Here is an 18,202-nt window from a genome sequence, read left to right as displayed (position 1 = left end):
CATCGCGGTCGCCCTCTCCCTACAAAGGGTAACAACAGTAGCCCCTCCTTCCTTAATGTAAGCGTTTGTGTTTCAAAAAAAATTAATGTAAGCGTTTGATTATTTTTAAAAATGTTTTGCTCCTAGTACTCTTTATTTGTTTGTCTTGTACCTTTTGGATTTTATAACCCAAATTAAGACATAATGAGTAATCTTCGCTGATGTAAGCAAACACTACTATAATCCTTGTTCACAGTGAATGTTTGCGAATTCATGTATCGCACCAAATTACATTGCATTTTTTTAGTAATTTCATAACAAATTCTGATAGAACAAAATACCGTCGCCAATATCGTGACTATGTTGCATACAAGCACTAGTTATATACTACAATTATCAACTATCAAATTGGTCACAACGATTGACTACCACATTTGTCGAAACGCTAATAAACGGTGATATATTCCTCGTTCTGTCAAAATATAATCTTTCTAATGGGTCAGAAAAAGGTGTCACTCCCACCTCATCTTAATTGCAGTGTCTTATTTACTTTTCTATGCATACTCAAATATACATACACCACAAAAGAAATGCTTAAATTTAGTTTTTTTTTTTTTTGGACAAGGGCTTCTTAAATTTAGTTGTTAACAGACTACTAAAAAGAAAATGCACAATCGGCCGCTAAAATGGTAAACTTGCCAAAAACATTGCAACGTAAACTATTGTTTTGATGGCGATTATATCAGAATCTGAACCAGCGATATGGATAGTGGATATCAGGAATACATACCAGTTGAGCTATTTTATTATATTGATGTATATATCGTCATTTGGGCAATATCTATGTATATAGTTGACCTGGTAATTATTGATTGATATTTGGTACGCATACATTCTTACATATTGGAAGTAAATTGTCTCTAACATTTTAAATAAATGGGCTCTCGTCACATATATGCCACACTAGCAATTCATACGTAGATTAATTGTGCATGGATTAATGTCACCTATTTAATCAACATTTAGGAATCGCCAAGGTCGTAGTCACAATGGAAAATATTACTATAATAGCAAAACTAGACACAAAAATAAGGCTGGTGAGTCCTCACTTGAATAAAAAAAATTCATCAAGGATGAACACTTCGGAAATGAAAATGAGAATCCTTTTGTATATACCTCTGTAGTTGAGTAATATAGAAATAAAACAATGAGAAAAATAGGCGCAAAATAACCTACATGCTTTTTCAGAAAGAAAAAAAAGAACCTACATGTTTTTTTTATGTACACAGAAGAAATGAAAAAACTACAGTGACAACAAAGTTGCAGGTCAATTAGCACAGAGCACTGTCTCAGTACCAAACCACCTCAGCTCAACTTAATCAATCATGCATCCCAGATTCTACTTTAACATTAGATCTTGACAGCTGCGAGCTGAGCTTGCGCAGGAACTGCAACGCCTCAGTATATGAAGGATCCGAACGGCTCAGTGGTTTACAAGAGTTTATATGGTCTGTTGACTCCAACACCTGTATCATCATATACCCGAGTAAAACCAAACAGTTCTGGAAGTTGCAATTATAGTCGAAAGCGATACATGAATACGTCACTTACAACAAGTTCACCAAACCCTGGGTATGCTGATTCAATTGGCACTATTTCCATCCGAAAAGCCCATCCTCCATAACCTTCCACTATTGGTGTTACTTTTGTCTGCATTTAGATATGATAATCAGTCACCAACAGAGTCTTTTAATGCACAGAGTCATGTAAATGTTGCAGTCTAAAAGGACTTATAAGTGTAATCAACAACCTCACAGAAACTTAGGACTTCTACAATCCCTTTCTTGTGGAGCTGGCGAAGCAAGTCATTCAGCTCCACTAGTCTTGGAGACCCACTTCGTAGCTCCCCTATCTATCACAATTTACCATCCACTTAGATAAGATGACGCAAAGGGTTGAAATCAACTCAAGAATGGAACGGTAGTACTTACAGATGGAGCCGGGCGTAACACAAGACCCATCCGCCATGGCATATCTGCTAGCTTGCTACCAAAATGTGGGCAGCTGTAGAATATCTGAAAATGAGGTAGAAAATATTGATATTAATTCTTTTAATGAGCTAGTCCGAGAAAATGCAAGAAGATAGAAAAGTATGATGCTTATAATAATAGAAAACTAGAATGCATGAAGTGTTGGTACATACAACTCCGGCGGTGTTATTCACTAGTTTATCGAGTTTTTCTTCTTTTGCTTTGTGTAGAATCTGCTTCACAACAAGGCCTCCCATACTACAGGATAGACGTTTCTTGATCAAAATTTATGTTTGGGGACCACAATTAAATCAATAAAACACCTAGACTAATGATAAGCTTTGATTGATAACAAACGAGCGAGTATAACCATCAATGGTGGTAAATGAACGAGAGAGAGAACAACTAAGTTTGCACTAGGAAATATCTATTGACAGGTTCAGACCTGTGAGTCACGAAAACAACAGGTCGATCTCCAATGCCTGCAGAGACAAGCTTTTCCAATATCATAGAGCTAACTTCCTGCAAATTAGAAAAAAAGAATCCATCATACAAAAGAACTGCTGGCTAAGTGATAAGGAGATAACTACCTGGAGAGGCAAGCTAGCTCCAGACCATTCCGTGAGGTTTGTCTGTATCAAAAAAAAAAATCAAATTGGCAACCATCAATGCACAAGGAAATAGATAAGGACACAAGATATAGATCAAACACAGTTACAAAGATCTCCACTGAGTAGGTATGAGGATAAAACACAGACATACCTTGTATTTAAGGGTGAACATGCGAGCTTGCGGGAAATCATTTGAAAGCCACTCACTAGGCCAAAATGTTCCTAGCTTTCCTGCTTCCTGGTCAATCTTCTCCACTAAGCCAGATTTGGTAGAGGACTTATCCTCAGCAATTCGCCAAGTTTTAAAGGGTCCACCACGCAATCCATGAAGAAAGATAACATCAAATTCAGGATCATGCACACGTGAACCACTACTGGAGGGATCCATGGAGCTAGACAAATCGCTAGCATCAACGACATGATCTCTGACTGTATCAGCAGCATTTGTTGCTTCACCTTCAATTGAAGATTCGTTCTTCTTACCACTTTGGTGTTCTTTTTCAGGGCATTTCCAATGCGGTAGTCCGGGATTAATTAGAAATATCATGTCTCCATAGCGAGGACAGTTACTATTTGAGATGTCTGGTTTGGAACTGCCACCATTTCCAGCTCCACTCTCATCTTGTTGATTGCAATATATGTTTAACAGAGAAGCCCTCGCATAACTTTGTGTCTTAGGGTCATTGCAACCGGAAATATTTCCTCTTGCACAATCGTCAAGCCATTTGCACCATGTTTCATCAGCGAAAATGGCCTTCTGGACTTTCGGAAGAAGAGAAAGAATGGTTAGCAATCTAGCGGCATGCCTTCGGATGTGTGCACTAGCTGGGACTTTCACACTAGATGGATCCTGCATATCAGTGATTGAAGATTCACCAGGAGTATCTGGAGCGCGCTCTCGAGCCTCAAGGGATCTGGATGCATCATAAGCTTCTATTGCACCTAGCTTTTCATAGTCATGACTTAGCAGAAAGCGCCTTAGCAAACAAAGGATACCAAAATCAACTATTTTGTTCTGGCATATAGAATCTTCAGCACAAACATCAGTCAGTGACTTGATTGACTTAAGGGTTGCCAATGCAGACTCGGCAGCATTGAATTTAGGGGGGCTGTCCTTCTTTAAGTTCTTAATAGGTACCGCAAAAGGCTCTGAAAGGAGCAGATCTGCCAGTGGGACATTATTGATAGAATCTGGGACTGTACCCAGTTGAGCCATGGCAAGATTAACAACAGCACCTGCTAGAAGATTGGTTGACTGAGTAGCAGAAGCAACTTTTGACAGATCTACCTGCATATTCCAAATATAATAGCTGTTATTTACTAAATTTAAAACCGAAAGATGGAACAAACTAGAAAAGTCGTAATTCTCAAATATCCTTTATATAGATAACATAAATGACCAAAAAAATTTATGCACCTTTGGTTTCTCAGTTTTAGGTAGGCTAGCTCCTTTAGCTGACAATGTCTTGCTGTAGTTCAAAATCTCATTCATTATAAGGGTTAACCATCCCTGAGAAATCGGGATAGAGCGTGGTCCGTAATCCTCAAAAGTGCTTGAAAGGATTCTTCTTGCAGAAGATTGAACAGTGTCAGATGCAACCTTTCCAAGAACCCACGAGAGTAGTATGCCAGACCATTTCTGACTCTCTTCAAGAGATAATTGCATCTCACCAGCACAGAGTAATTCAAGAGCCTTTGACAAACCTTCTTGCACTGCTTTGTGCTTCTTCGTTTTCCTAGCACTCTCTCTCATCAGATGAAGACCCTTCTCCATTACCATCTTCCGTGCTTCGTCACTTTTGTCAACAGAAACTAAAAAGGCAGACAACGCAACTTGAGCCAAAGGGATATCCTCAGTTTTACTGGCGTGTGAAACAGTGGCAAGCAAACTCGAACTCCAGTCAGAAACAGAATCGCTTAGTGGGAGATTAGGATCTTCCAACAACAACCGAGCCACCAAACTCCCATGCCATTTTACAGTCCTCTCTGGTGCCATTAAGGCAGTCATAACAACTTGCCCGTCACGATCAAGTTCTTGAATATGAGATCTATTTGTATCAGAAGCCATCGCCCAGTTTGCCAATGCCCACACAGCAAATGGCACTGCGACATGTTGACAATGTAAATCATCCCAAAGGCCAGGAATGACGGCTGATGACAAATTAGCTTGCGAAGAATGATCATGTTTACTTAGCAATGCAAATGTTTTAGGAACTTCCTCTTCGGCGTTAGTATTAGGGCCACCCAAGGGCGCAAGCCCACTGGTTCTTGATAGCCCCAGAACCGTGGTTCCTTCAAGGATTTTAATTCCAATTCCCTTAATCCCACTATTTCCATCGTCACTGTCGTCATCTTTTTCTGGCTCATCAAAATACATACCACCTTCCTCAATCACTTGAATTGCGGCAGCAATATCTCTCATCTTAGCATTTCCAGGCAATGATGACTTAAAACAAGTTTTTTCTATCGTGTCACAGTTGGAAGTGACGATATCCATAATGGCAGTCACAAGCATGCTCCTACCTTTCAAAGAATCAGAAATATCGAATGAAGAACGTCTTGAATGCTGCTCCCAAAGAAAAGCTATGTATCAATCGCAACACACACACAACCCGAAGCATCACCATAATCAAAACTCATATGCTTAAAAAAAAACATCTCATATATTAATGAAAACTACAAATCTACAGCTTGACAAACCCTATAGATACACAAACACACATTGTTTTTGCCTATCAATCATTAAAACGCGTTTGGATTCTTCTATATCCTACAATGCTAATATGCTATCGGCTATAGCATCTTCTACATTCCACTACTACATCAATGGAAACTCACCTTTTTGTTCTTTGGTTGACACGAGAATATGAACTTGAGCAACTTAGGCACGGCATCAGGCCTTCCAAGAGCGTCTTTACGCACCGTTGGATCAGCAATAAGGTAAGCCAGAGCCCTGGCAGCTTCGTCCTGAGCCCCAATTCTATCTCCAGGTATGATAGCCACCGTCTCCAGCAACCAATCAACCACCGCGCCGCCGCCAGCTCCAACGAGAGCCGCCCTTCGAGCAGCACTCGCGGACGCGATATCCGCCAGGAGAGCAGCCACGCGGAGCTCGAACCCCGCGCGCACCTCGTGGTTGGCAGAGGATAGCACCGACCTGAGCGACTGCCACAGAACCGAGGCGGCGACGCCGGTCTGCCTGGCGTGGTGGACGACTCTCCTCAGCGAGGCTCCGGATTTCTGAACCGCGTGCTCGATGGAGTCGTAGAGACGGGTGTTTCCGCTAGGGCTGCCGTTGCCGTCCGATCGGTCGTGCTCGGGAGCATAAACAGCGGCGTACGCGATTCCGGTGGATAAGGCGGCGGCGGAGAGAGCGAAAACTGATTTCTTAGAGAAGGAAGAAGGCGTGGAGAGGGGGTAAATCGAAGAGGGAGGACATGGCGATGGGCGATTGGGCGGGGAAGGTTTGAGATTCAAGGGAGAACCGGCTGGCGACGGAGAAGAGGAGGAGAAAGTTCGGGGGAGACGGTGGAAGAGACGGCGGTTACAAGATCGGAGAAGATTGTAACGGAGACGAAACATTTTTTTTCTTTTTTTTGCGTCCTTTTCGGAATTAAAATTCGTTCTCACGTTTTATATTTAAGATAGAGGGAATATTGGATATGCGATATAGCAGGGAAGATTCTACGGGTATCCATTCTTGCTGCTAAGGTTTGAACTTGATAATAATTGGTATTAAATTGATGGATGATATAATAGTTGATCAAATTCAATATGTTTTGGTATAAAAGAAAATTAATTATTATCTTGAAATTAATTAGTTTTGACTTGAGTCTAAATTAAAATGGTAGGGCTTTTGACAATATGGAGAAACGATGCATCAAAGAGTTGTTCAAGTCCTAAGACAACAAAGAAAATTTGAACTGCAGTCGGAAGCAATAAGACATAACCAGCAAAAGCAAAAGATATTGTCCGAAGGCATTGACTACTACTTTGTTGCATAAAAGTTCTTAAACCTAACGTTACTAATATTATAATATGATATCTTGATAGCTCACACCGAACCATACGCTAGTGATTGATAGTCATCTCTCAGCCGAATTTTCATTCAGAGGAAGTGAGGACCGATGAGCTTTGCAATCTCCAAGAAGCCGACACGGTCTTTGCCTGCAAATATCTTCTTCAGCTTCTCGTCGCAGATTATAACCTTCTTGTCTTGTGGATCCTGGAGAACAAACATTTCACTCATTTTAAAAGTCACCAAAGTTAACACGAATAAGGATAATACACATGACTTGTTCTCGTAATATATCTGTTTTCTGAGTATGTTGAAAAGAGTTCTCAACAACTAAATGTCAAGGAACACTGAGAATCTAAAGACCAAACAACAAACATGAGAAAATAGTAGAATACACAAGCAAACTGTCTTGAGAAGCTGATTCAGATTCCTAAACAAGATTCAAGGGTGCAGAGCAATACCATAACAAAACCTTATCTCTTTACATCAGTAAGCAATTAGAAAAACCCTGTAGAAGCCCTAGACTTTCAAAATTCAAACCCTATAGGGAAATCCCACAAAGACTGCAAAAACAAAGCATTTCATATATAAATATATAAAGAGAGATGGTATTAGCATACTTGAAGGTCGCGCTCCTTGATGTAGGCCCAAATGCGTTTGAGAGCCTGCGTGCGAGGAATCACCGGCTCACCGACGACGTCCTGCATCTCGGGGGACACTGGGCGAGGCTTCATGATTCCGCGTGGCTCCCGAACCTTGGTGGTTGACGGCTCGGAGGACGACGCCGCCGTCGCGGAGGTCACGGCTCGCACCAAGCGCAGGTTAGCCGGATGAGGGGAAACGCGGAGAGACGGTGAGCTGCGGAACGGCGCCGTTTTGGCGCAGAGGAAGGAGGTAGAGAAGATTCCAGTGGAAAGAGCCATCGTCGTCGTCGTCGTTGTGAGGTGGTGGATTTTGGGAAGACTAGAGGTTTTGCGTTATCCGTGTCTGAGGGCACACTCGACCTAAATGTTCATTTATATATTTTTCTTACAAGTTACAACCTTCTTTTATTATTAGATCAGCGGTTTAGTCTTAACCGGACCATGTTGTCTGCTGCTGCTGGTCGGTCTGGTGTGGTTTTAATGTTGTCGTCTCTTACAGTTTTGCTCTTTCCTGGACAAAGCCGAATGTTTCATTCGTCTGTAATCCTCGAAAATTTTGAGAAAAATTATATAGATGTATATCCTCAAATTTGTAAAAAAAAGTTATTTAATATTACTAAATTGCATACAACCTCTAGAATCTTAGAATAAGCCATGACAAAAATATAAACTATAATACAACAAACGTTCCTCTACCAAAATTATACCCTTTCCAAGTAGAGTTTACACACTAGTCAATTGTTTTTTTTTTGTGTGTGTGTTTCCTTTAGCCTCCCATGCTACTTGAGGGGTAACAATGAACACCACAAGATTGTTCTTCTATATGATCTCTTGGTGCTAGCAAATTCACCTGCAAATCATTTTTTTTTTGCCATAAACTCTGTTTTTATGAGAGGTTAACTTGATAAAATTAGGAACTGTGTCTATGTGTGTTTCAATGTACCTTGACTATTTCAGACACTGAGCTAGGTCGCGTGTACGTAGCCAAAACACTCATGTTAAACTCCTGCAAGATAAGAGAAACCAACCATGCACAAAGTCTTCAAACACACATTCTTCTTATTAAATGATTAGTAAACAGTTGTCAACTCAACTCACCCTGAACGGATCACCGCGAAGAGACTGAACAAACATCATTGAGAATTCCGAGCCGTTCCCCTGCAAGCCAAACTAAATCACACAGTCAGGTCAATATGCTCTCTCTCACTACACACAGCAGTACCTCAGATTCATACCTCTAGAGATACATCCCTGAGACGTCTTCCCGTTTGAGCACAACAAACACGGACCATACTCTCATCGCAGCTTCCACTGATGATGTAGTCATTACCATTCATGTAATACGATCGAGTATAGTTCATGGAGCTTCCTGTTGGGACTATGTCAAAATTCAAATGAAGCCTTCCATCAACCGTCAAAAGCTGCCTCACCTGAGAGAGAATAAATACTCAATGTGTTTTACTAAAACATCAATACAGGAAGCTTCAACTTTCAAAGGGTCGATGAGAGCGTAGTAGTACCTCGTTGTCCACGGCTGACGTTAGAAGATAACGATCATCCGGAGAAAAGCAAACCATCACGTTTCCTTTGGTACTAGAAGCCGTGTAGCAAGGCTGGGACGGCTCTTGTCTTAAATCCCACAGCTTAACATCTTTGTCAAAAGAAGAAGTCGCGAAAACCGACGGGGAATGGTTCGAAAACTTCACCACGTTGATGTGCTCTTGGTGCATGTTAGCGAAAACCTGGAGGCGCGTTCCGCTACCAATGTCGTACAAGGCCACGTCCTTTGAGTATCCACTAGCGAGGAACAGTTTGTCCGTCGAATTAACATGGACCGAGGTTAATTGGTCAAACTCATCAAAAGTAACAGAACCAGAAGTGGTGTGAGTTGTAGTATTAAGTGTTGATGACGCTTTTTGGATGTCGTAAAGCTTCAGTGAGCCGTTGGCTGAGCCAGCTATAACCTGAAAAAAATACAAAACTTTGCTGTAGGCAACAACTAACACAACCATAAGAAATAAAGGCAGCTTACCATGGATGGGTACGTCTTGAGCCAACAAAGTCCCAAGATACTACTCTGAGCTCCATGAGAAGGTATGTAACGTAGAATCTTCCCGCTTTCATGATTGAGAACAACCACTTCTCCGTCCAAAGTCCCATACACCATGAGGCTAGGATCCAGCGGGTGGTACTCAAACTGCCTCGGACTCAAACTCCTGCTTTCGTCCTGAAACCTACCAAACGGAATCGAATGCAAGAGAGGCCAAGCAGACGATCCCATCCTAGCCGCACAAAGAGACCTCGTGTAGGAACTCCGAGATTTCCATCTGCTTGATCTCGTCTCACGCTTCTCCAGGACTCTGACCACGCTTTCTTTGTTCTTTCTCATGTAGGGTAAGTGCTCAAAGTTTTCGGAATATGTCTCGGTGGCCCTGTCTCTGTCGCTCTTTCTGATAGCCAGATTGTCCAACACTTTTAGTTTGGGGAGAGAGTTTATCATGTAGATCCTGTAATGCTTCTTGGAACATATAGGTGATGCTCTAGTGGAGATATACTTCAACCCAACGTCGTTGGTTTGGTCCAGCATCTTCCCTTTTCTAACCTGCCAAAAACCGTATAAAGAAAAGCTTTAAACTATTTACTCACAGTGTTCTGTCAAACAAGAACGTATGTTATATATGTGTCCTTTTTACCTTTTCTCCCATGAATACTTCTGCATACAAGGAGTCCAAATCATCTTCCTCAGGATCCATCTGTTGGAAAACGCCTGAAAAGTCTGCTTCAGTGCTAGAGTTTTTCGATTCATCAAACATGTTTTCATCAGATGACTGCGGTTTAAGTGGGGTAGAAGAAGAAGATTCGCTGCAACAGATCCAATCTTGGAACCGGAGGTCCTCAAGAGAGGGGAGTTTCAAGAGAGCAGAACTAGCTGTCCAGAGATCAGACACAACGGTGTCGCACATCGAAAGACAAGTCAAGTTGGGCATGCAGGAGAAACAGCCTTCCCCAAAACCAGTCACACGGTTGGAATCGAGGACAAGAGTGTGCAGCTGCGCGAACTCTCCAACGATGTTAAGCTTACGGAAATGCAAAGACCTCACGTTCAAAATTTGACAGCTCAAACCTTGAGAGAAGACGTCCCTGAAAAAAAAAAGCAATCAAAGGTTAAGAAACAATGCAAAAAAAAAAAAAAGACAAAAAGACAACATTTGCTTACCGCCAGAAGCTTGTCCCAAAACAATCGTGTACATCAACACGTCCAAGTTTTTGATTGACAGAACGTATCAAGGACAATACGTACTGATCTTCCAAAGAACAAGAGGATCTCACAGAGAGATCTATCCCTTCTACCTCGGATGAGTTGATCTCATTGCATAGCTCAAGAAGCGGGTGAAAGTCATCGTACATCACCCTGTCAATCAAAAGGCTCATGACGCATCTTTGATTCCTTGACTTTTTATCCTCCGCCTGATAAATCCATTTGATTAGTAAAAACACTAAAGATTAAGCTTAAATAGAAGCAATAAATAGAGGGAGAAAAGGTAGTAAGCAAAACCTCAAAGAAGGCAGATAAAATGGAAGTGTTGGGTACGGTTCCATGCTTCTTGCATAATTCGATATACCTAAAAAAAAACCAAAAGATAAATCAAAAACCAACCATTAATCAATCTGCATACTACTAGTGGAGAGACCACTTAAAACACATTGTATAACTCATCAAAAAGAGATCTCTGATCCAAGACTAAACGAAATTACCCAGAATTCAACAAAATTAAAACGCAATCTAGATTTACTGCAAAGAAAAAGAAGGGTATTCAATTCATTCCTCCAAACCGAAATTGGAGACACAGGAAGAACTCATCAACTTCGCAGAAAAGAAGCTATCAGGTTTCAGACAAAACATCAAACATACGAACGATCACAATCTCTAACTTTTTCTTCTGTCTGAATGCAAAAAGATTATGACAACACGAGGAAAAAAAAAGGTGAGGAATAGAAATCAAAACTCACTTCTCCTCAAGGGTTGCGATTCCAGTGAGCATATCCATTCAACCAAATCTGAAGATCGAACTCCGACCACCTTTTTTTCTATAATGTTATCACAAACTTTTCTACACGAAACAAAGTTTTGAGTTATATATCAAAAAGACTTTACACCTAAAAAACCTGCCACCTGGTGTAGAAGCTTTTGCAATTGTGTGCATATAATTTTTTTTTTAAATGAGTGAATGAGTAGTGCACGTAAATTAATTAAGGCAGAATAAGGGTCCAACTTTTATAATATAAAAAGTTAAAATTCTACAAACATGCGTAAATAAAATACTACAAGTGAATACTAACTACGTATTCTGATGTGTCAATGTGTCTCATTATTCTATTTACGATAGTGTTGTATCATCATTATATGCTTTGATCTTCTCTCTTTTTTTCTGACATCAAATTCGGCTTTAATTCAAAAAATCTAGCTTCTATTGGTTAAGGTTGGTTCACTGGTTCAACCGGTTTTACTTTAAACGGCATCGTTTTTTGCGGAACCCGAGATCTTCTATTTTGCGCCTCTCTCTCTCTCTCTCTCTCTCTCTCTCTCTCTCTCGATTTCATTCGTCACCTAAAAGGCTAAAAACTGAATCTCTCTGTTCGAATTCAAATAACGAGGCTCCTCCGTCCGACAGATCTCGCCGGCGTTTTCACAATGGATAATCCTATTCAAGAGGTAAGCATTTCAACGCGGGCTTTTGAATTTTCCATGAATTGATTACACTTTCGCGAGATTCCGATTTGGATTTTATTTTCATGGCAGATTCTGGAGAAGCAGCTTCTGACGGTGGCGAAAGCGATGGAGGATAAGCTCGACGAGGAGATCGCGTCGCTGGAGAAGCCCGACGAGGACGATCTGGAGGTGTTGAGGGAGAGGAGGCTGCAGCAGATGAAGAGAATGGCGGAGAAAAAGAAACGTTGGATGAGCCATGGACATGGAGAGTACACCGAGATCCCATCGGAGAAAGACTTCTTCGCCGCCGTCAAGGCCAGCGAACGCGTCGTCTGCCATTTCTACCGCGAGAATTGGCCTTGCAAAGTATGATGATAATTCACAATCTTTCTATGTATTCAATTAGATTTCGTTTGATTATTATTCACAATCTTGTATGCATTAGGTAAGAAGAGACTTAGGGTTTGCTAGGTTTAGCCCTTTCCTTCGAGAATGTTATCTCCTGTTCGTGATTAGGTCCATGTATGATGATGTTTAGGACAGAAACTTGTCTCTTGTCTATACCTACTATAGATATGCATGTTCGCATAAGATTTCGAAGTGTATATTTATAAAGAGAAATAATAAATCATACAGGTGATGGATAAGCACTTGGGTATATTGGCAAAGCAGCACATTGAGACACGTTTTGTGAAGATCCAAGCTGAGAAAAGTCCCTTCTTGGCTGAGAGGCTCAAGATTGTAGTTCTTCCAACTCTTGCACTCATCAAGAACACTAAAGTGGATGATTATGTGGTATAGTAACTGGATGATACACAAAAATAAAGAGAACTCCCATCTTTTGGTTATTTATCTTTTAGAATATGATGATTTGGTTTTTCAAATGTTGTTGGTAGGTTGGGTTCAATGAGCTGGGAGGGAAAGACGATTTCAGCACTGAGGATCTGGAAGAGAGATTAGCTAGAGCTCAAGTCATCCGTTACGAGGGAGAATCATCTCATAAACCAAAGGCTACCACACAAACCAGGAGGAGCGTCAGGCAGAGTGCTCGTTCAGATTCTGACTCTGAATAAATCCCAAGTTTTTTTTTTAACAAAGGTTGTCGTCGATATCTTCAGCCTTTTCTTGCGTGTCCCAGACACTTGTGTGTCTGCTATTATATACGCCCTTGTTCGTGAGTTGTATTGAACGCATTAAGTTGTGATCTGTAATTTGATGCTATGGATTTTGACCTTTCCTTACATGTTTAGAGCATAATCTATTGGGAGAAACAAGCCTCACCCGGTAATAGATAGAGAAACTCTGAAGGAGATTCCAAATACAAAGAGTAACCTCAACTTAGATTAAAAAAAATCATTAACAAGAATCAAACACATCCATCCTTTTGTTTTTAACGCTTTCATTGAAGTATGGTGGGATACAAAGGGTTTACATCAACAAATGATCGGAGCAAATGAGTATTTGTTTCGGACTTGACTGTTTGTAATTTGTATATTTTTTGTATCTCTATAACATACATTAGCATTACAAAAACAGATCAGAGGAGAACTTTTATTATGCTTCTAAACTTAGGCCCATGTTACCACCTTTAAAAGCCCATCAAGTTCTTAAGTCAAATGTCTTTGTTTCTCACCGCACCGGTTGATCGCCAAAAGTGAAACCGACGGAGAAAAAAAAAAGGAAGTGCCAAACAACATTTGCCGGCGATTCAGATGGAGACGGAGGTCGATAAGGAGATTCTTAAATCCGCCGGAGCTGAGCTTCTTCCCGACGGACGTCAAGGTTTGCGCATCCATGACTGGGAGATCGAAACCATCCGGGGCACGATTCTCACTTCTCTCGCTCACGAACAGTACTCAAATCTCTCTCTCTCTCTCTCTCTCTTGGTGTCTGTTCATTGTTTTTAGTGTTGTATCTATTCGTCGTCAATTCAATTGAGAACTGAGTATGCGTTCAATGCAATCGTGATTGTGAATGGTGTTGTTTTTGATTGTGATACACAGGTGGGAAGAGAAGCTCAAGACCTCTCACTTACCTGAAATGGTGTTTGGAGAGAATGCGTTGGTTCTTAGACACTTGAGCAGCAACACTAAGATTCATTTCAACGCTTTTGATGCTCTTGCTGGTTGGAAGCAAGAGGGTCTTCCTCCTGTTGAAGTTCCTGCTGCTGCACAATGGAAGTTCAGGAGGTAAAAGTTTATGACTTTGATTTTGACCTTTTTGAAAAACTCTGCTTTGTAACATAGTTGTTTGCAGCAAGCCGTCCCAGCAGGTGATACTGGATTATGATTACACTTTTACTACGCCCTACTGTGGGAGTGGAGTTGTTGAGATAGACCAAGAAACGGTTTGTGTTTGCTTATCATGTGATAATCAGTGAAGTGTTACTTTCGTGGTTGTTGATGTTATGCTGCTTTTGATGTGAAGCAGGTTGAGGGAAAAGCAAGTCTTGAGGGGGATGCTAGTCTTAAGTGGGAGAACTGTGAAGAGCAGATTGATTTGGCTGCTCTCTCTCTTAAAGAACCTATTCTCTTCTATGATGAGGTTTGTTCTCTAGTCTCTATACAGTCAGAAAATGTTTTATTTTCGTCTTCTGTTACATTCATCTGCGCCTTTTAATATACTTATTTTCTATTCCTTCAGGTAGTTTTGTATGAAGATGAACTGGCTGACAATGGAGTGTCACTTCTGACTGTAAAAGTGGTAAAGAAATCACAAGTCTTTCTTTACGTTCACATTTTTCAGAGAGTTATGTGTTTAGTAAACAAAGGATAACCTGTTTTGTTTTCTTCAGAGAGTCATGCCAAGTTCATGGTTTCTCCTCTTACGATTTTGGGTAAGTCAAATCGGTATAAAGAAAACACTATTCATAAAACAAAATCATTATGCACCAGTGTGTGGATCTTCTTCATTAACTGTTATGATGCTTTGATTGTCATCATCCAATCCGTTGCCTCTTTACAGCTTAGAGTTGATGGTGTACTTATGAGGTTGAGAGAGACGAGAATGCATTATGTATTTGGCAAAGGGGAGACACCCACAGTTCTTCGTGAAAGCTGTTGGAGGGAAACAACATTTAAGTCTCTATCTGCGGTTAGTTTTTCTTCACTTTTAGGACAGATTACTAAATTTACGCCAAACCTGGAACGGCTGGCCCTGGCTGATGATAGACCTAACCATGTTGGATCCTCAAACAAATACATAATGTTCTTGTGACAAGAGAACATACTGCAATGTTTCTATGAGTTGGTGAATATAGAAGGTCATGTGATAAAACTCTTGATTATATATATGCAGAAAGGGTATCCAGTTGATTTAGCATTCTATAGCGACCCAGGCCCCATCAGTCAGAGGCTTCCGGTGATTAAGCAGATAACACAGAAACTGAAGATTCCTCGTAAAGTGTGAGCTGTTTATAAAGTTGCAAGTTAAACGAAGAAGGTACTGATGAGCAGCTAAACAGAAAACACTTTCTCAATTATTCTATCGAGTTTGTCGTTGTAAGGAGTTACTTAGCTGATTCATGGATTTCATTTTAACGTGAACACTCAAACCCTTTCATGTTATACTATCTTTTTCCCTATACACTTTCCTCATCACTGTTCAGAGTTTATGATTCATATCGCACAAATAATGGTGATTCCATGTCTGAAAAGTGAGAATGAAATTAAACTTGTAAAATTTTCTTCTTTTATTTTATCTCGATTCAGTAAATGATAGCCAACGGTAGCTAGTAACATACAAAGATGAAACAATGGTTATTCAAAATTATACTGAGACTTAGAAGTATCAAAAACAATGTTGCTGTCGAAAGTGGAGAAAAAAAATGTATAAATTTTATTGGTTCCTAACGAAACACAACACGACCAATGTGTTCTTCTTGGTACACCCCTTTTAAAAGTCTCCATCTGCTTCAAGATGACTGATGCAACACACTTCGTGAATTCAAGTACCTGCCATCATCAAGTCACAGACAAAAAGCTTTGGATCATAATCAGATCATCAGACCCAACTCATATAGCTATTCAAAACTCTACAAGTCCATATTGGTGCCATGTAAGTTTTTGATACCACGAATGAAATGTAATATTTTGGATGGTACACGGATGTCTAAAATTCTCTATGGGATCTAAAAGGCGAAGCATAGGTTTCTCATTTCTTAATGTGTTAATAACAGAATAAACCCACTCGTGTATTTAGATGGAGGAGCATGGCCGATAAGATTTATAATCAAATACTTAATTGGATGTACACCACTCCACAGATGTTAAGGCTTATGTTTCAGGTTAATCTAAAAACGTTGAAAACAAAAACTAAACATGATAGACAAAGAAACCTACGAATCAGTAGCACCTCTCTTGACAGCAACTGAAAATCCACTTCCATCACCCATCTTTTCCATTCCCTATCAAATCCCAAGCCCAATACGTTCTCAACACAAAAACTTAATTACGGGAAAGAAAAAAAAAAGACCAAATCCAATTTTTATTCCAAGGCAAGAGTAAAAACACAGTTGTTCAAACAAGAAACATAGAACATAAACAAATTAGAGTTTAGTTTGCTCTTTGCCACAATGAAACCCTAAGAAGAGTAAAACACTCGCAAGCAAACACGGAGAGTAATTAGCGATCTGGACAAGTGCGTTGGAAGGTACCGTTAGGGAGTTCGCAGAAAGCTCGGACGTTGAGGTTAAGATGGGAAATGAGTCGAGCTGAAGCCACCACATTGTGCAGAGGCAATAGAGACTGTGTGCACCCAAGCTCTCCCAAATTCCTATTCAACCATCAACATTTTACAAAACTTCATTTTTTTATTTGGCAAATATCAATCTGACAATGATCATTTTCAATTCTTCTCAAATAGGGATTTAAAACTGTAATCATCAGCTTCGCAAATATTTAGTTTCATGTGATGAATAAACATTCACGTTTTAAAATGGATGCGAAAAAGAAATGATTGAAACCTCGGATTTGTGAAAGAGGCAAATCGGCGGCGAGGCAAAGAGGACGGAGAAGGACGGAGACGCGGAAGAGTTGCCGGCGTAGATCGGAGAGACGGTGCTCTAGCTGTAGCGGAAACGAAAGAGCGAGCAGCAGATCCTGCACTTCGCCAGGCCATTGTCTTCTTCTTGCAAAATCAACAAAGGAGAAGATAGTTTGACTCAGAAGAAGCAAAAACCTAAAGCCCTAAAACCAGGAGGAGAGCGAGAGAGCTATTGAAACTAAATGGGCTAGAAATGTAATGAGCCGAACATAGACAGAAGCCCTAAACGAGAGGGATATAGAGAGAGTTATTGAAACTAAATGGGCCTTATATAAGCCCTAAACGAGAGGGAGGAAGAGAGCTATTGAAACTAAATGGGCGACATAGATTGCTACACAAGTGTACAGTGGCAGGAGCTTTGGTAGATGCTCGAATCGGTTGAATATGAAAATTTATGATATTCGAAATCTAATTATTGATATATATAGTATGAAGACACAAAGAAAGGTTAATGACACATAGTAAATAGATACCAAGATACATTACTTCACTGTAAACTTGTTTGTGTGGATACATGTGGGTTACACTTGTACTTGTACATTTTTTTCCTCTTAGATGAACAAAACATTATAAAGACAAAAACAGATCTCGATCTTTACTTTCTATAAGTTCTCTGTCCGAATGCATCTCAAATCTTTGTCAAAAGTAAAGAGTTTCCCTGGCGACAATGTGGAAGCCACAGAGTTTCCTCTGTACACTATTCTGGTGGACACACTCTGTTCCGACCAAAGACCAAACTCCACAAGGTTCCCTTCCATCCACCTTATATTCACCGTCACACCACCCCGTGCCCTCAGCCCTTTCACATAACCGTTAGGCCATTTATCAGCAGGAAGCGCTGGTAGTAAATACAGATCCTTCGTTGTGCTCTGCACTAACATCTCTGCCACAGCTGCTGAGAATCTGACCAATTAAAAGAAGCATGTATAAGTTTAGTCATTGGATTGTGAACTGATGATGACTTGCTCCAACGTAGTGTTTACAATATGTCCTTGACTTACCCAAAGTTGGCGTCGATCTGGAACGGCGGGTGAGCTGTGAACAAGTTAGTATACAGTCCTCCTTCATAGTTACGTTCGTTCAACGGATCCACCAGATCAAAAATATGAGTAACCAGTCTATACGCGTGCTCACTGTTGTGAAGCCTTGCCCACAAAGCAGCTTTC

General features: G+C 40.5%; 7 protein-coding genes across 13 annotated transcripts in view; 2 read left to right on the top strand and 5 right to left on the bottom strand.

Annotated features, from left to right (window-relative positions):
* Window positions 1-1,126: 1,126 nt before the first annotated feature.
* Window positions 1,127-6,258, bottom strand: LOC130494297 (uncharacterized). 3 transcript variants are annotated; one of them, XM_057003856.1, is made up of 10 exons: window positions 5,459-6,258; window positions 4,038-5,186; window positions 2,772-3,908; window positions 2,600-2,641; window positions 2,455-2,531; window positions 2,183-2,267; window positions 1,971-2,054; window positions 1,790-1,891; window positions 1,591-1,689; window positions 1,127-1,505 (listed from the first exon to the last, which is right to left on the bottom strand). In XM_057003856.1, exons 1-10 carry the CDS (start codon window positions 6,200-6,202, stop codon window positions 1,359-1,361), a joined length of 3,666 nt encoding a protein of 1,221 aa, XP_056859836.1. In that variant the 5' UTR covers window positions 6,203-6,258; the 3' UTR covers window positions 1,127-1,358. The 3 variants fall into 3 exon arrangements, with proteins under 3 accessions (XP_056859836.1, XP_056859838.1, XP_056859837.1); XM_057003858.1 differs by having other exon boundaries at window positions 4,038-5,143; window positions 5,459-5,590; XM_057003857.1 differs by having other exon boundaries at window positions 4,038-5,203; window positions 5,459-5,584.
* Window positions 6,259-6,485: 227 nt separating this feature from the next.
* Window positions 6,486-7,650, bottom strand: LOC130508378 (upstream activation factor subunit UAF30). Its single transcript, XM_057003865.1, has 2 exons — window positions 7,259-7,650; window positions 6,486-6,845 (listed from the first exon to the last, which is right to left on the bottom strand). Exons 1-2 carry the CDS (start codon window positions 7,559-7,561, stop codon window positions 6,729-6,731), a joined length of 420 nt encoding a protein of 139 aa, XP_056859845.1. The 5' UTR covers window positions 7,562-7,650; the 3' UTR covers window positions 6,486-6,728.
* Window positions 7,651-7,861: 211 nt separating this feature from the next.
* Window positions 7,862-11,686, bottom strand: LOC108817104 (protein DWD HYPERSENSITIVE TO UV-B 1). Of its 2 annotated transcripts, none has more exons than XM_018589710.2 (10): window positions 11,294-11,686; window positions 10,839-10,905; window positions 10,500-10,750; window positions 9,976-10,423; window positions 9,315-9,884; window positions 8,803-9,246; window positions 8,518-8,712; window positions 8,381-8,452; window positions 8,226-8,288; window positions 7,862-8,132 (listed from the first exon to the last, which is right to left on the bottom strand). In XM_018589710.2, the coding sequence occupies exons 1-10, from the start codon at window positions 11,329-11,331 to the stop codon at window positions 8,049-8,051; spliced, it is 2,232 nt and encodes a 743-aa protein (XP_018445212.1). In that variant the 5' UTR covers window positions 11,332-11,686; the 3' UTR covers window positions 7,862-8,048. The 2 variants fall into 2 exon arrangements, with proteins under 2 accessions (XP_018445212.1, XP_018445219.1); XM_018589717.2 differs by having other exon boundaries at window positions 8,381-8,440.
* Window positions 11,687-11,827: 141 nt separating this feature from the next.
* Window positions 11,828-13,234, top strand: LOC108822995 (thioredoxin domain-containing protein 9 homolog). The gene is made up of 4 exons (XM_018596220.2): window positions 11,828-11,996; window positions 12,084-12,359; window positions 12,630-12,788; window positions 12,890-13,234. The coding sequence occupies exons 1-4, from the start codon at window positions 11,976-11,978 to the stop codon at window positions 13,064-13,066; spliced, it is 633 nt and encodes a 210-aa protein (XP_018451722.1). The 5' UTR covers window positions 11,828-11,975; the 3' UTR covers window positions 13,067-13,234.
* Window positions 13,235-13,624: 390 nt separating this feature from the next.
* LOC108841808 (TIP41-like protein) lies at window positions 13,625-15,576 on the top strand. Of its 2 annotated transcripts, none has more exons than XM_018614571.2 (8): window positions 13,625-13,845; window positions 13,997-14,182; window positions 14,250-14,340; window positions 14,421-14,537; window positions 14,637-14,696; window positions 14,788-14,829; window positions 14,958-15,086; window positions 15,291-15,576. In XM_018614571.2, exons 1-8 carry the CDS (start codon window positions 13,706-13,708, stop codon window positions 15,399-15,401), a joined length of 876 nt encoding a protein of 291 aa, XP_018470073.1. In that variant the 5' UTR covers window positions 13,625-13,705; the 3' UTR covers window positions 15,402-15,576. The 2 variants fall into 2 exon arrangements, with proteins under 2 accessions (XP_018470073.1, XP_018470074.1); XM_018614572.2 differs by having other exon boundaries at window positions 13,627-13,845; window positions 14,424-14,537.
* An 84-nt stretch (window positions 15,577-15,660) lies between these two features.
* Window positions 15,661-17,183, bottom strand: LOC108841809 (uncharacterized). Of its 3 annotated transcripts, XM_018614575.2 has the most exons (4): window positions 16,957-17,181; window positions 16,648-16,766; window positions 16,334-16,398; window positions 15,661-15,946 (listed from the first exon to the last, which is right to left on the bottom strand). In XM_018614575.2, the coding sequence occupies exons 1-3, from the start codon at window positions 17,109-17,111 to the stop codon at window positions 16,379-16,381; spliced, it is 294 nt and encodes a 97-aa protein (XP_018470077.1). In that variant the 5' UTR covers window positions 17,112-17,181; the 3' UTR covers window positions 15,661-15,946; window positions 16,334-16,378. The 3 variants fall into 3 exon arrangements, with proteins under 3 accessions (XP_018470077.1, XP_018470078.1, XP_018470075.1); XM_018614576.2 differs by lacking the exon at window positions 16,334-16,398 and having other exon boundaries at window positions 16,957-17,180; XM_018614573.2 differs by lacking the exons at window positions 15,661-15,946; window positions 16,334-16,398 and having other exon boundaries at window positions 16,460-16,766; window positions 16,957-17,183.
* Window positions 17,184-17,502: 319 nt separating this feature from the next.
* Window positions 17,503-18,202, bottom strand: part of LOC108841805 (alpha-L-fucosidase 2) — a 3,932-nt gene continuing 3,232 nt past the window's right edge. Inside the window, exons 9-10 of the mRNA XM_018614569.2 lie at window positions 18,038-18,202; window positions 17,503-17,939 (exon numbers count right to left, since the gene is read on the bottom strand). Coding sequence (XP_018470071.1) covers window positions 17,639-17,939; window positions 18,038-18,202 — 466 coding nt within the window. The 3' untranslated portion in view covers window positions 17,503-17,638. The remainder of the gene's footprint in view (window positions 17,940-18,037) is intronic.

This window comes from Raphanus sativus, chromosome 2 (genome assembly GCF_000801105.2).
Source record: "Raphanus sativus cultivar WK10039 chromosome 2, ASM80110v3, whole genome shotgun sequence".
NCBI classification, from domain to species: Eukaryota; Viridiplantae; Streptophyta; class Magnoliopsida; order Brassicales; family Brassicaceae; genus Raphanus; species Raphanus sativus.
This window is presented reverse-complemented; position numbering and strand designations above follow the sequence as displayed.

What these genes read in the sequence shown, in the direction of transcription:
- LOC130508378 (XM_057003865.1), bottom strand. Translation starts at nt 7,561, where the DNA reads ATGGCTCTTTCCACTGGAATCTTCTCTACCTCCTTCCTCTGCGCCAAA. An exon ending in TCAAGGAGCGCGACCTTCAA is followed by an intron (nt 6,846 to 7,258) that starts GTATGCTAATAC and finishes TTTGTTCTCCAG; the next exon opens with GATCCACAAGACAAGAAGGT.
- LOC108822995 (XM_018596220.2), top strand. Translation starts at nt 11,976, where the DNA reads ATGGATAATCCTATTCAAGAG. An exon ending in TGGATAATCCTATTCAAGAG is followed by an intron (nt 11,997 to 12,083) that starts GTAAGCATTTCA and finishes TTTTCATGGCAG; the next exon opens with ATTCTGGAGAAGCAGCTTCT. An exon ending in CTAAAGTGGATGATTATGTG is followed by an intron (nt 12,789 to 12,889) that starts GTATAGTAACTG and finishes TGTTGTTGGTAG; the next exon opens with GTTGGGTTCAATGAGCTGGG.
- LOC108817104 (XM_018589710.2), bottom strand. Translation starts at nt 11,331, where the DNA reads ATGGATATGCTCACTGGAATCGCAACCCTTGAGGAGAA. An exon ending in TCAAGACGTACCCATCCATG is followed by an intron (nt 9,247 to 9,314) that starts GTAAGCTGCCTT and finishes TATTTTTTTCAG; the next exon opens with GTTATAGCTGGCTCAGCCAA. An exon ending in CAGTGTCTGAAATAGTCAAG is followed by an intron (nt 8,133 to 8,225) that starts GTACATTGAAAC and finishes AATGATTTGCAG; the next exon opens with GTGAATTTGCTAGCACCAAG.
- LOC108841809 (XM_018614573.2), bottom strand. Translation starts at nt 17,111, where the DNA reads ATGGCCTGGCGAAGTGCAGGATCTGCTGCTCGCTCTTTCGTTTCCGCT. An exon ending in GCCTCTTTCACAAATCCGAG is followed by an intron (nt 16,767 to 16,956) that starts GTTTCAATCATT and finishes ATGGTTGAATAG; the next exon opens with GAATTTGGGAGAGCTTGGGT.
- LOC108841808 (XM_018614571.2), top strand. Translation starts at nt 13,706, where the DNA reads ATGGAGACGGAGGTCGATAAGGAGATTCTTAAATCCGCCGGAGCTGAG. An exon ending in GCACAATGGAAGTTCAGGAG is followed by an intron (nt 14,183 to 14,249) that starts GTAAAAGTTTAT and finishes AGTTGTTTGCAG; the next exon opens with CAAGCCGTCCCAGCAGGTGA. An exon ending in TTGAGATAGACCAAGAAACG is followed by an intron (nt 14,341 to 14,420) that starts GTTTGTGTTTGC and finishes TTTGATGTGAAG; the next exon opens with CAGGTTGAGGGAAAAGCAAG.
- LOC130494297 (XM_057003856.1), bottom strand. Translation starts at nt 6,202, where the DNA reads ATGTTTCGTCTCCGTTACAATCTTCTCCGATCTTGTAACCGCCGTCTC. An exon ending in CTAAAACTGAGAAACCAAAG is followed by an intron (nt 3,909 to 4,037) that starts GTGCATAAATTT and finishes TGGAATATGCAG; the next exon opens with GTAGATCTGTCAAAAGTTGC. An exon ending in TGTTCACCCTTAAATACAAG is followed by an intron (nt 2,642 to 2,771) that starts GTATGTCTGTGT and finishes TTTTTGATACAG; the next exon opens with ACAAACCTCACGGAATGGTC.